The sequence below is a fragment of the Oryctolagus cuniculus genome, chromosome 5, assembly GCF_051225735.1.
Source record: "Oryctolagus cuniculus isolate XC-2025 breed Fujian yellow rabbit chromosome 5, ASM5122573v1, whole genome shotgun sequence".
Lineage (NCBI taxonomy): Eukaryota > Metazoa > Chordata > Mammalia > Lagomorpha > Leporidae > Oryctolagus > Oryctolagus cuniculus.
In genome coordinates, this window is record NC_142871.1 from 141048636 (window position 1) to 141063039 (window position 14404).

The 14404-nt window shown below is 35.9% G+C and overlaps 1 protein-coding gene across 1 annotated transcript; it reads right to left on the reverse strand.

Annotated features, from left to right (window-relative positions):
• Positions 1 to 7704: 7704 nt before the first annotated feature.
• On the reverse strand, positions 7705 to 8670 carry LOC100340841 (olfactory receptor 14J1). The gene has a single exon (XM_089332391.1). The coding sequence runs from the start codon at positions 8668 to 8670 to the stop codon at positions 7705 to 7707; it is 966 nt and encodes a 321-aa protein (XP_089188517.1).
• Between the last annotated feature and the right edge of the window lie 5734 nt (positions 8671 to 14404).

Genomic DNA, 14404 nt, shown 5'->3' on the forward strand with positions numbered 1-14404 from the left:
GAAGAATATGACCTTTGGGGGAATTTCATAATGGATATATTTGAAAAACCAGGAAGGAGGAAAAGGAACTTGTAGATGTGTATAAAATGAAATAAACTTTATTCATAATGAGTTCCATATTTAAAAATGATTGACAGCCATATTATAAACTGCTAATAGTTGTTATTTTGAGTTGACATGTAGATTTTGGTTAGATTGTTTCATGTAATTATATCCTTGAAGTAAAAAAAAAATAAAGAAAATATTTGCAAAAGTAGGGAATCTGCCTGTAATGCTACAGCTATTTGATCTCAAATTTGCTTGTTTTCTTAGGGGAAGGCTAACATTTCTTTCACTTTTGTTTCATTTCCTCATCTGTTTTAAATTTTCATTTTATTTTAATTTTTACCTATGATTCTTTCTATTAATTATTCTAATGAAGCTGAAAATAATAAGGAATTCCTGATTCTAAGCACATTGAAACCTATTTCTTTTTTTTTTGACAGGCAGTTAAACAATGAGAGGGAGAGACAGAGAGAAAGGTCTTCCTTCCATTGGTTCACCTCCCTAAATGGCCGCTACGGCTGGTGCGCTGCGCCCATCCAAAGTTAGGAGCCAGGTGCTTCCTCCTGGTCTCGCATGCGGGGGCAGGGCCCAAGCACTTGGACCATCACCCACTGCCTTCCCTGGCTGCAGCACAGAGCTGGACTGGAAGAGGAGCAACTGGGACAGAATCGGGCATCCCAACCAGGACTAGAAGCCGGAGTACCAGTGCCACAAGCGGAGGATTAGCCTAGTGAGCCGTGGTGCTGGCCAACATTGAAACCTATTTCAAAGTGTTTTCCTGAATGGCAAAGAAGGAAAAAAGAAAAAGATATGAAAGAAGGAATGAATCCATTCTCATTACACTACCTTCATTAGATGTTGCTAATATATTCTAGCACATGTATATATCTAAATTGAATTTTATAATCACTAACAGTGAATATTAATTTAAGTTCTTCATGGAAAGAATTTAGAATTATGGACACATGGAATTTAAACAAGTGCTTTAATATGATATTATATGTTTTAGAATGTCTACTTAAGAAGTATGTGAAATTTGCTAATAATATGTGTGGGTATGTGTGTGTCCACATATTTGTTTCTACAAAATTATGGACAAATTCTCATATCAAAATTTGCAAAGGGAGAATTTACCCATGGAAAGTTCAGGAGAGACTGGGTGCAAGCTTCCAGATGTCCTATCCTAGTAGATTCACAAAGGTGAGCTCAATTCTCCCTGTAACTAATATGTGACATGTGCAATGTGTTTCTCCCTGGATGCTGTCCCAAGCCTTGATGTCCAGAGCTTTCATTGGGAGTTAGACACTCAAGCCTGCAAAATGTGAGTGATTGACCTCAGGTCCTCATACTCTAATCTACCAGAGCAAAAGTAAGGGTTCTTTATAAGCAATCTTATTAGCATAACCTATCTAATCAAACTAGTATGATATAGATCAAGGTCTCTGGCATAAATAAAATGCTGTTCTCAGGCAGAATCTTCCTATAGCAAGAGCTTATCACCTATTGTCCTGCCAGCTGCCAGTCCCAGAGATAATATTTTCTTAGGAAGGTGTAGAGTTTGAGCAACAAAAGAGTCCTGAGTTAGCCTTTTACCAATAGTGATTGACTAGTGCATTTCTGCATGTCAAAATGTCCAAGCTCTATTGACATTGCAAAAAAAATTAGAACTGTATTTGTAGAATAATATCCAATTTTTACTTAAAATATCAAGATGTTAAGGAATGGAGATTTTGGGGCCTTATAGCCTTGAGTCTGATTCCCTGGTTAGCTACTAATTAACTGCTGACTTTGGATAAGTTAATTAATGACCTGTGCCTCAAGTCCTTTTCTGTATATTAGGACTAATAATATTACTTACTTCAAAAAACTTATTGTGAAGATCAAATTAGATAATATATTTGAAGCTTAGAATAATACTTATAATAAGTAGAAATTAAATATCATTGTTGTAATTATAAATGCTCCTGTATGTTAGAATATACATAAGAAAGTAGAACCTAGGAATAGGAACAAGGAATATAATACAAAGAAAATCCAAAAGCTACAAACATATATTAAAAAACACAAGATAATTTATAAATAGATAAATACTTCAGTTATTTAAGATGCTAACAATAGAGAAAACAGGGTGATGGACAGAAGGGATGACTGTATTATCTGCAAATTTTCTATAAGTCTAAAATTAGTTCAAGATTAAAACATTGCATTATATATTGTATTCTACTGGAGCAGTGAAGATTATGTCAGGAACTACTACTGCCCTGATAGTGGGAGTGCCGCCTGGTGGATCCATTCTAAAGCATGTTTTAGTCATGAATATGCAGTTTAAGTGTCTTATACTTGGAGCTGAGCAGCTATGCTCCCAGATTTATTTCTCAAATTAATCTTATGGATTAATGTAGACACTTATATTAAAATGTACATTTCAGCATTATTTGTGATAATGGGGAATTGGAAGCAATCCAGATGTTCATGAATGGGAAAATGGATGTGTTAACAATTTTTTAAAAGATTTATTTGTTTGTTTATTTATTTGAAAGGCAGAGTTACGGAGAGGCAGAGGCAGAGAGAGAGAGAGAGAGAGGGAGGGAGTCTTCCATCTGTTGATTCATTCCCCACATGGCTGCAACATCCGGTAATATGCCGATCCAAAGCCAGGAGCCAAGAGCTTCTTCCAGGTCTCCCATGTGGGTGCAGGGGCACAGGGACTTGGGCCATCTTCTGCTGCTTTCCTAAGCATATTAGCAGGGAGCTGGATCAGAAGTGGAGCAGCCAGGGGTATAAACAGGTGCCCATATGGGATACCAGAGTCACAAAAACAGCTTTATCCACTATGCAACAATGCAGGCCCAAAGGGATACAGGCATCTATACTGCTAGGTCATAGTCTACTTGAAATCCAAGGGCAGGGAAAAGAAAGACTACATGACATAAGCGGATCTCTTTGGGGTGTTAAAAAGGTTCTTCATCTTGTATGATTCTGATGGTAGTTTAATGGGTGTAGACAGTTGTCAAAGTTCACTGATTTGTAAGCCTTAAAGCAATGAAATACATTTTTTAAATAAATGTCATCTAAACACATGTTGCATTCAAAATAGAAAGTTTGTGAGAGTCAGTTATGAGGCTGTTACAAAGCACCTGTAATGTTTATCTGGACTAATAAATGTCAGTAATGAGAAAAAAATATAATCACTGATTGGTTTAAAATGGCGGTTGAGTAAAAGGGAGTATTAAACAATCTGACTGGAATAACTGGGTAGACAAAAGGATTATTTACCGTGATAAAAATTGGAAATGGATAAATGTACAAAAAAGTGAGCAGACAGGAAATTGGAAAGGTTGTCAATGGCAACATGGCTATTGATGTGCCTAGTCTTCTGAGGTTAACCTGTCAATTATATGCAAACATTTTCCTTCTTTCTACTGTGGCTATCTCTTGGGTATGGTTGTTTTCTTACAAACAGTATATTTTATTGAACTATATTTATTTGTAAGGTTACAAGAGTATTTTTCCTCTTAAGTCTATCTCAAAATTATATCTCAAATTAAAAAGAAATCCCACATTGCTAATTATTTTTATTTAGTATCATTTCTTCTGTTTCCTTTGAGAACAATCAAAGTCTCTCTGCAAGAGAAAAATAGTTAATACAATTAAAGTTTAGTATAAATGTATTGCTTGCAAGATTCTCTGTTTTAGACATAAGGCAGAAGACCAATTGGCATTCAGGAAGATGTAATAACATACAGAACATTTAAAGAGAGGCCAATGAAGGGGCAATTCTATTAGTATACTTGAAGCCTAAGTAATTAATCATATGAGTATGCAAACATTTACATAGAATTTCATCAAATATTATTGAAAATAATGACAACAAAAAATGATACAGGGGTGTTCATTTGACCTGTCAATTAAGGGAGTGGTTGAGGTGTCTGCATCCCTTATCTGTGTAGCTCAGTTCAACTTCAAGTTCTGCTCCCAATTCCACCTTCCTCTTAAGAGCTACCTAGCAGGCAGCAGGAGATGGCTGAAATACTTGACTCTCTGCTACCATGTGCAAGATATGGATTGAGTTCCCAGCTCCTCACCTTCAGCCTGACTCAGTTCTGGCCATTATTGTTTACTTGGGGAGTGGCAGCTCTGTCTTTCTTTCTTATTTACATTATGATTCTTTATTTAAAAAAATTGACAGACGTGTAAGAATTGTACTTATTTCTGGGGTACTATATGGTATTTCAGTACATGTATACACTGTGTAATGTCTATCAGGATAAATATAGTTATACCTTCAACCATTTAACATTTCTTTATGATGAAAATATCCAAAATCCTATCATCTAGTTTGCTTTTTATATAGTACATTAACATTATGCATAGTCCCCTTATTGTGCAATAGAACCCTCTCTCTGTTTCCTTAATAAAACAAGCACATCAATTTTTTAAGAGTGCTAAGCATTCTAAAGAGGAGTGGGCTAAATATGACATATCCATTAAAAGATTTAAATATTGATCTAGAAACATTCTTATAATTTTGAAAGAGCTTATTCATCCCCTTGTATGTGACATTACAACATAATACAATATATACACATGCATATGTCTAAATAGAAAGGCATTAAAAATATATACACAGGAAAATATTTCCAATGGATTTATGGTTCTCTTTTAAAGTTTTGTTTATTGCATTAAGAGTTTTTCTTTACAAATAATATATATTGTTTAAATGATCTATACTTTAAAAAATGTACATGTATAGGAAGAAGAATGATTATTGATCAAGATTTATGGATATAAACTATGGCAGTATTATAGTTTTTGTTATCAAATCCAACTTCATAAAGGCAGATAATAAATGCATTCCTTTAAAAATAAATAAACCAAAAACCCTCACTCATATGTGTGCATATATAGATACTAAAAACAGACGATTAGGCTGGTGCTGCGACTCACTAGGCTAATCCTCTGCCTTGTGGTGCCAGCACACTGGGTTCTAGTGCTGGTCGGGGCGCCGGATTCTGTCCCAGTTGCCCCCCTTCCAGGCCAGCTCTCTGCTGTGGCCAGGGAGTGCAGTGGAGGATGGCCCAAGTCCTTGGGCCCTGCACTCCATGGGAGACCAGGATAAGTACCTGGCTCCTGCCATTGGATCACTGCGGTGCGCCGGCCGCAGCGCGCCTGCAGCGGCGGCCATTGGAGGGTGAACCAATGGCAAAGGAAGACCTTTCTCTCTGTCTCTCTCTCACTGTCCATTCTGCCTGTCAAAAAAAAAAAAAAAAGACGATTAATCACAAAAAGGCATATAAAATATTGCTCAGTCCTGTTACTGAGCAATTGGTCATTCTCATTCGCATCAGAACATTTACTTTGAATCATCTCCAAAGTGAGAAAAACAGTCCAGTTTTATCTTCCTGGGACTTGAGTCCATTAGAATGTTTCAACATTTCCTAATGAAAATTAGCCAGACTTTCACGTCCACAAGATATGCTCATAGGTTATGTGCCACTCACATTTGTTCTCTCACACAGGTGAAGGAAGCATCACTGCTGTCTGTAAATACATCTAGTCAAATTCTTCTATGGATAAGTAGGGGAAATGAATTAATACAAATATTTCCAGTACTGGAAAAGTAGATGCCCAATGGCTACCTCATTAGTAAATTATCATATATTATTGCTTTTATAGATGATATACATACACAATAACTCATATCTGGAAAATAAATAATTTAAATTGATGGATATATAAACAAGCCATGAAACAGAAACATATCTATTGGAATCACAACTTTTTTACTTTTTATTTGATAAATCTCAAGAGAATATCTCTTAAATTAGCATCCTCAATAGAGTGAGGGCAATGTGTCATAGCCAGAAGAATTGCTAGAGAGTATTCAACAAAAAATGTGTATAAAACACCTGGTTTTTACTAGGAATCAAATAAACTGTGGAAATAGCTAATATAAAATTTAATGAGAAGCAAAAACTAAATAAGGATACTTAATAGAGATAAACTTTGAAGTTCACTGGAAATTACATACATATATACCATGGATATACTATTAACAATAGTCTATCTAATGGGAGTTTGGAAATTATTTGCTAAAATCTACTTTATTTTTTTAATTTTATTTAATGAACATAAATTTCCAAAGTACAGCTTATGGATTACAGTAGCTTCCCCCCTCCATAACTTCCCTCCCACCCACAACACTCCTCTCTCCCACTCCCTCTCCCCTTCCATTCACATCAAGATTAATTTTCAATTCTCTCTATATACAGAAGATCAATTTAGCATATATTAAGCAAAGATTTCAACAGTGTGCACCCACACAGAAACATAAAGTGTAAAATACTATTTGAGTACTAGTTATAGCATTAATTAAACACCTAAGAATAATTGTGTATTAATTACAGAGTTCAACCAATAGTAATAAGTAGAAGATAAAAAATACTAAAAAGGGTAAAGTATTAAGTTCTTTTTTTGTTTGTTTGTTATATAGTTTTTTTTTATTTAATAAATGTGAATTTACAAAGTACAACTTTTGTATTGTTGTGGCTTCCCCCCCCCCAACCTCCCTCCCTCCCATGGCCCTCTCCTCTCCCACTCCCTCTCCCTCTCCCATACCGCCCTTCATCGAGTTTCATTTGCAATTACCTTAGTATACTGAAGATCAACTTAGTATATATGAAGCAAGGATTTCAACAGGCTGCACTCACACAACCGCACAAGGTATAGGGTATTGTTCGACTAGTAGTGTTGTCTTTAAGTTTCATAGTAAAACACATTAAGGACAGAGATCCTACGTGGGGAGCATGTACCCAGTGACTCCTGTTGTTGATTTAACAATTGGCACTCTTATTTATGACGTCAGCAATCACCTGAGACTCTTGCTATGAGCTATCTAGGCTATGGAAGCCCCTTGAGTTCACCGACTCTGAACTTGTTTAGCCAAGGCCGTATCACAGTGGAGGTTCCTTCCTCCCTTCAGAGAAAGGCGCCTCTCTCCTTGATGGCCTGTTCCTTCTGCTGGGGTCTTGTTCACCAGGATCCTTCATTTAGATTGTTTTTTGCCACCGTGTCATGACTTTCCATGCCTGTGAGACTCTCATGGACCTTTTAGCCAGATCCGAAAGTCCCAAGGGTTGATTCTGAGGCAGGAGTGCTATTTTGGGCATTTGCCATTCTATTAGTCTGCTGTGTATTCTGCTTCCCCCGCAGGATCATTCTCTCCCTTTTAATTCTATCCTTCATTATTTGCTTACACTGGTCTTATTTGTTAAATCTCTTCGACACATACCCTATCTTTTTGATCGGTTGTGTATTTATACTTATCACTTTACCAAGTGCGCTGGCATTGGTACCTGCATCCTTGGTAAGATTGAGTTGAAATCCCCTGGCACAATAAAATCTACTTTAAATTACACTACCCATGCCTCAAGCTAATTCCTAAAAGAAGTATTTAAAGCCATGAAAGAAAAGATGTTTCAAAATTGCACTTGACTTGGAAGAAGGAAGGAACATGAAAATTCTTATAAACAATACATTTTGCAGAATTATGTTTGAGAAGAACATAATAACTACAAAGTTTGGAGGAAGGAGCCTTGTGAAGACAATCACTCCTTCAGTGTGAAACATGCTATCAATGCCTTTTATGTGCCTAGAGACTCAGAGCTTAAATATGGCTTTTAAGAACATCTTTCTCTGAGCAAATTCTTCCTTTGACAGTACCTTCCCCAGAGCTGCCTTCATGGCTTCGTTTCGCAAGCTGTAGATGACAGGATTGAGTGTTGGAGGTATCACAGTATAGAATATGGAGAACATGAGATCCATAGCTGATGGGGAATCTGAAGGAGGCCTTAGAAACTCAAAGCCTGCAGCTGAGAGGAAGAAACTGACTACAAATAGGTGTGGTAGGCAGGTGGAGAACACCTTGGTCCGTCCTTCAGCTGATGGGATTCTCAACACTGTTGAGAATATGCGAACATAGGAGAGTACAATGGAGATCAAACAGGCAAATGCTGTTGAGGTTGTGAATGCAGCCACTGCAATCTCATTCAGGAATTCATAAGAACAGGCTAGTTTCAGCATCTGTGGAACATCACAGAAGAATTGATGAATGACTCTTTCCCCACAAAGAGGTATAGAGAAGTTTACAGCTGTGTGCATGAGTCCAGAGAGGCCCCCTGCAATCCACACAGCAACCACTGCCTGCCTGCAAGCACGGGGGTCCATGATAGTCTCATATTGTAGTGGCTGACAGATGGCTACATAGCGGTCATAAGACATCACTGTGAGGATGGCCACTTCTGATGAGGCCATAGCTATGAAGAAGAAAACCTGAAGGATGCACTGACCAAGGGAGATGTAACCATTATTCATAAGTGAATTGGCAATGGACTGGGGGACTGTGACAGATATGAAGCAGAGGTCCAAAAGAGAGAGGTGCTTCAGGAAGTAATACATGGGGGAATGAAGACGATGGTCCAAGGTAGTGATAGTGATAATCAGGAGATTGCCAGTCAAGGCCAGCAGATATGTTACCAAAAACAGCAGCGCATGTAAAATCTGAAGTTTACGGTCATCAGAAAACCCCATGAGGAGGAATCCACTCACTGAAGTTAAGTTGTCCATGGTTAGCCTGAAGGTACCAAATTTAATTCTGCATAGGAAGAAAAAAAAGGTGGAGAAAGAATGCTTGCTATTTAATATATTTTAGTGCCAACCATTATACCTAAAGACACAAATCCTGAAACCTGTAATCCTGATTATTGAAATCTGCCAACATCAAAATTTCTAAAGTAAAAAATCCTCAAAGTCACAATCCCAAAAATTCACATCCCAAATTTGAGGTCATGAAAGTTTCAGTCCCCAAAGCCACAGTCCCCAATCCATCCTAGTCTTGTTTCTGCAGAATCTGTGCTCTCTACCTGAGTGCACAAAGAATAGATTTCTCCATACCCAAAATAACACAGAAACATGGCTCAGAAGATGGGAAAATTTGATAAGGGCATGCTCATGTTGGTCTATATTGAATCTCAGAAGAATTTCAAAAGGAGCTGTGCCAGGAGAAAATGAATGTGAATGTCTTCTCTGAGGAGAGCTACACCCTACTCTTGTAACAGAGCTATTCATTGCAATCCAAGTCTTCATGATATGGTTAATGATTACAAAAGTTGACTATCTCTTCCAGACTACTTGTGTACAATTGTCCATAATCTAACCCAGTAAAATGCTTTTTCATATGTTGATGCTTTTGTTTTTCCCCTTTCATCTACATTTAGTTTTTTCCCACTATTTCAAATTGTATTATGTTGTATAACTCTCTGTGATATAAATTTCAGTTTCACATTATTTCCTACACTGAAGGTATAAATTGTGTAAAAACATTTACAGAGTTCTAATTTATTTTCTTCAATTTTTTGGAAATCAAAAGTGCCTTATCTCAACATTGACTTTTTGTCTAAGCATTGTACTTGTGTGTAAAAGCACTGAAATATTATCAGTAAAAGAGGATGCGTCTTTTGTGTACATCTACATTTGTGACAAGTAAAATGTCACTCATTTGGTTTTGATTCATCTTCACAAAAGAATTAAACTGTCTGTCATGGTACTTCATATGACTGCTGTAAAAAAGCTGGGTACACATAAGTATCAACCATAGTAATACATTTTATACATTATTTTTGAAGATGATCCATCTGATACTTTATATCCATGTGACTGTCATTAGTATACCTGAATGTTTATGTTTGTAGAAAATGTAATTATTGCCAATTTTTATATGAAGTTGTCTATGAAGTGCTTTTTGTCATGTTTTAAGATGGTTCTCAAATAAATCTGCCTTTCAAAATGAATAAATGTCTTTTTAAGAATCTTTAAATTTTTTTCTAGAGTATGCTTTTAGGATTTTGATCTTGGAATTTTATACTTTAGTGATTAAAAACACCATTTAAAACAAATATATAAAAATCATATTTATGGGGTATTATGTGATGTTTTCATATGTGTATACATTGTGAAATGTTCAATCATGGTAAATATACCTATCTCCTCAAATGTCTAACATTTCTTTATGGTAAAAACATAAAAAATCCTATGTTCTAATTGTTTAAATGGAAACACTCTGTACATTAACATTATTTATAGCTGCTCTACTATTTAATCCTAGAACTCCTTACTCTTATATATAAGGGTTCTAAGTTATGGATTATAGGGATTTTGATCTTTCAGAATTTCAACATTTGCGATTACAGTTTTCAGGATACTGTGTTTTGTAAGCTCAACCCAAATCAAATATATGAGTATCTATATGCTAAGCAACTCAGCACATACGGCATGAGTGCACAGAAATCAATATGGATTCATAGCTATAATGGTTAAGTAATATTCAGTTTGGAAAAATATTCAGCCAAATTTTCTGGAGCAGAGTTTAAGTTGTGAAAGTTGGAGAAACTGGTGGACAGCATTGTGGTGCAGCAGGTTAAGCTGCCACTTGTAACTCTGGCAGTTCATACTAGAGTGCTGGTTTGAGTCCAGCTGTTCCATTTCCAATCCAGCTTCTTGCTAATGTCCTTGGGAAGGCAATGGAAGAAGACCCAAGTACTTGGGTCACTGCCATTCATGTGGGGGTCCAGGATGGAGTTTCTAGTTTCAGCCTAATGCAGATCTGGTTGCTGCAGGCATCTGAGGAGAAAACAAGTAAATGGAAGATCTCCCCCTGCCAATCCTTTCAAATAAATAAGTAAAAATTCAAAAACTGTTGGAGAAATTGTTGGGAATTATAGTCTTTACCCTCAGTAATGTCAGTGAAAATGATACAGATGTATCAATTTCATTACATTTTATAACCCGTACCTTAGTGTTACAAAGATGTGCTAAAGCTTCCTTTGATAACCATCTAAAGTGAAGTTGTTGATACTATCTCATACAGGGATCTGGCAAAGCCCAGAAGCAAAGCTAGAAGATGTGTTAACTCAGATAATAATCATATTTCTTGCCTCTGAAAGGCTCTTGCCATTTTGAAAGACTGGATTTGATTGGATTGAACTTCCCAGAGCAATCTTGAAGAGTGAAATAAGTCTCAAAATCTTATGATTTGATCATTGTTTATACTCTTTGTCTATATTCTTATGGAACAGTGGTCTTTCTATTTTTTACTTGTTGAATATTATTATTACTAGTTCATTAAGCATTTAATTATAAAGTAAATTGAAAGTATCTTATTCCAGGACTTAAAGGAAAGAAAAAAAATGGAGGGTTATTGAGGGAGGGAGGGAGGGAGAGGGAAGTAAGGTTATCTTCAAGTTATATCTATGAACTGCATGAAATACTTTTAAATGTAGAGTTTTGAAAGGTCAATCAACATTATTTTTACTGTATTTCATGACCACAGAAGCACTATTTTTAGTTTATCTATGTCCATTTCTCTACCCATTACAATGTTGTCTAGCCTATAGGCACTAAGTAACAATTTAAGTGGGCATTAATTTTTTAAAACTTTTATTTAATAAATATAAATTTCAAAAGTATAAGTTTTAGATTATAGCAACTTTTTTCCCCATAACCTCCCTCCCACCCACAACCATTCCATCTCCCACTACCTCTCCCATGCGATTCTTCATCAAGATTCATTTTCAATTATCTTCATATACAGAAGATCAAGTTAGTATATATTAAGTAAAGATTTCAACAGTTTACACCCACACAGAAACACAAAGTATAAAGTACTGTTTGAGTATTAGTTTTATCATTAATTCACACAGTACAACACATTAAGGTCAAAGATCCTACATGTGGAGTAAGTGGACATTAAATTTTAAGTGAATAATTTTGTTTATATCCAAGCAAAAACTTAGTGATCAAGTTCCATGAACCACTTCATCAGTTATTGTGGTTTGTTTCATTTGCTAATCCATAAATAATAGGAAAAGGATAAAAAATCACTTGAACTATCATCTTCCTATTTTTGGTCTATTTTATTGGAGATCTAACTGAATCACTTGGGGAAGTGCTGCTTAGATGTTGGATGAATTTCATAGAATGTGGAGAAGTTTTACTCACCGAGTTGATCCAAGTCAGTAGAAACACATCTTGGTTGATCCTGAGATTAAGTATCTTTGTTCTAGAACCAAACTGGTAGTTCAGTCTGTAAAATCTTATGTAAGGAAAGGATTGAACTTCTTTCATATATGACTAAGCAGGGAGCATCGAACCAGGAACATTTTAAGTTTCCATTAAGCACATGATCGCTAAAATTAAGCCCGTGCTGTCCAGGCACTAGGGAGCAAACCTATTCAGCCAGGTGTGTGTTTGGGGTAAACACTGTAAGTTCAGAGTATTGGACATTGTGGAGCTCTCCCTCAAGGAATTGCCTCTGTGGAAACGAATTAATTACCATCTTGATTTAACTGACTCCTACAGACTATGCACTCCATGTAGGGAAAATTAATATTGTAAAAACTTGTTTTCTGCAGTGTACATTCATAGTTAATTCTCTGTAGTGCAATGTATTCTTCCTTTCATTAACAATTTCAGTTTAACTGCCCAAGAATAAATTCATATATGATTGTATAGGCCTCATGTAAAAGGAGAATATGTGATTTTTTTTGCATAAACTCATACAGATTTAAAGAATTGAACAGCTTTAGATATGAACCAATACCTAGAGATCTAATCCTCTTCCACACACCATGAATTTTTTAAAATAACCTTGAAGCTGGCAATCAAAGTTGTATTTCAACAATCCCTATAAGAATAATTTTCATCCAAGATGAATGAATGAATTCAGTTTTTAAGTACCTATAGTGCTGGGGAAGTCATTTTTGTTGTGATAAGAACATTTCATATAAAATATACTTTCTTAGTAATGAAAATAATTAAAAATTTTTAAATGTGTATTGTCCATTCCTAAATATCAAAAATTAAATTCCTAAAAATTAAAATTAGTTTTATCTCTCACATTTAAGTTTTTAATCCATTTTGAATTGATTTTTTTGAAGAATATCTTTAAATTTTTGATTTGCATACATTTTATAAGCACAACTTTAGGAACATAGTAATTCTTCCTATTGTACCCGCCCTCCCACACACACTTTCACTCCTCTTCCTCTTCCTGCTCCTGTGCCCAGTCTTGTTTATTACTTAAAACAAAAACCAAAAACAAAACAAAACAAAACAAAAAAAAATAAGAACGAAAGCTGTTCCTCAACAGTCTAGACAAGGGCTGTTCAAAGTTGTTGCATTCCTATGGTAATTATGCTTTTTTTGAAACTTAATTATCTTCAGAGACGAACCCAAGAATGATACATCTTTTGCAAGCACATAGACATAACTGTAATTTGTGACCTAGGAATATCTTCCACTTAATACACTAAAACAAAGTAATTACTTGAGAACAATTTCTTTTTTTTTCAAAATTTATTTAATCAATATAAATTTCCAAAGTACAGCTTATGGATTACAACGGCTCCCCCCCCCCCCCCGCATAACTTCCCTCCCACCTGCAAACCTCCCCTTTTCCTCTCCCTCTCCCCTTCCAATCACATCAAGATTCATTTTCAATTCTCTTTATATACAGAAGATCAGTTTAGCATATATTAAGTAAAGATTTCAACAGTTTGCACCCACATAGAAACACAGAGTGAAAAATACTGTTTGAGTACTAGTTATAGCATTAAATCTCAATGTGCAGGACATTAAGGACAGAGATCCTATGTGAGGAGTAAGTGCACAGTGACTCCTGTTGTTGACTTAACAAGTTGACACTCTTGTTTATGGCATCAGTAATCACCCTAGGCTCTTGTCATGAGTTGCCAAGGCTATGGAAGCCTTTTGAGTTCACCAACTCTGATCATATGTAGACAAGGTCGTAGTCAAAGTGGAAGTTCTCTCCTCCCTTCAGAGAAAGGTACCTCCTTCTTTGGTGACCTGTTCCTTCCACTGTGATCTCACTCACGGAGATCTTTCATTTAGTGTTTTGTTTTTTGTTTTTTGTTTTTTGTTTTTTTTGTTTTTTTTTTTTTTTGCCAGAATGTCTTGGCTTTTCATGCCTGAAATACTCTCATGGGCATTTCAGCCTGATCCGAATGCCTTAAGGGATGATTCTGAGGCCAGAGTGCTGTTTAGGACATCTGCCATTCTATGGGTCTGCTGTGTATCACACTTCCCATGTTGGATCGTTCTCTCCCTTTTTTATTCTATCAGCTAGTATTTGCAGACACTATTCTTGTTTATGTGCTCCCTTTGGCTCTTAGTCCTATCATTATGATCAATTGTGAACAGAAATTGATCACTGGGACTAGTGAGATGGCATTGGTACATGCCACCTTGATGGGATTGAATTGGAATCCCCTGGTATGTTTCTAAC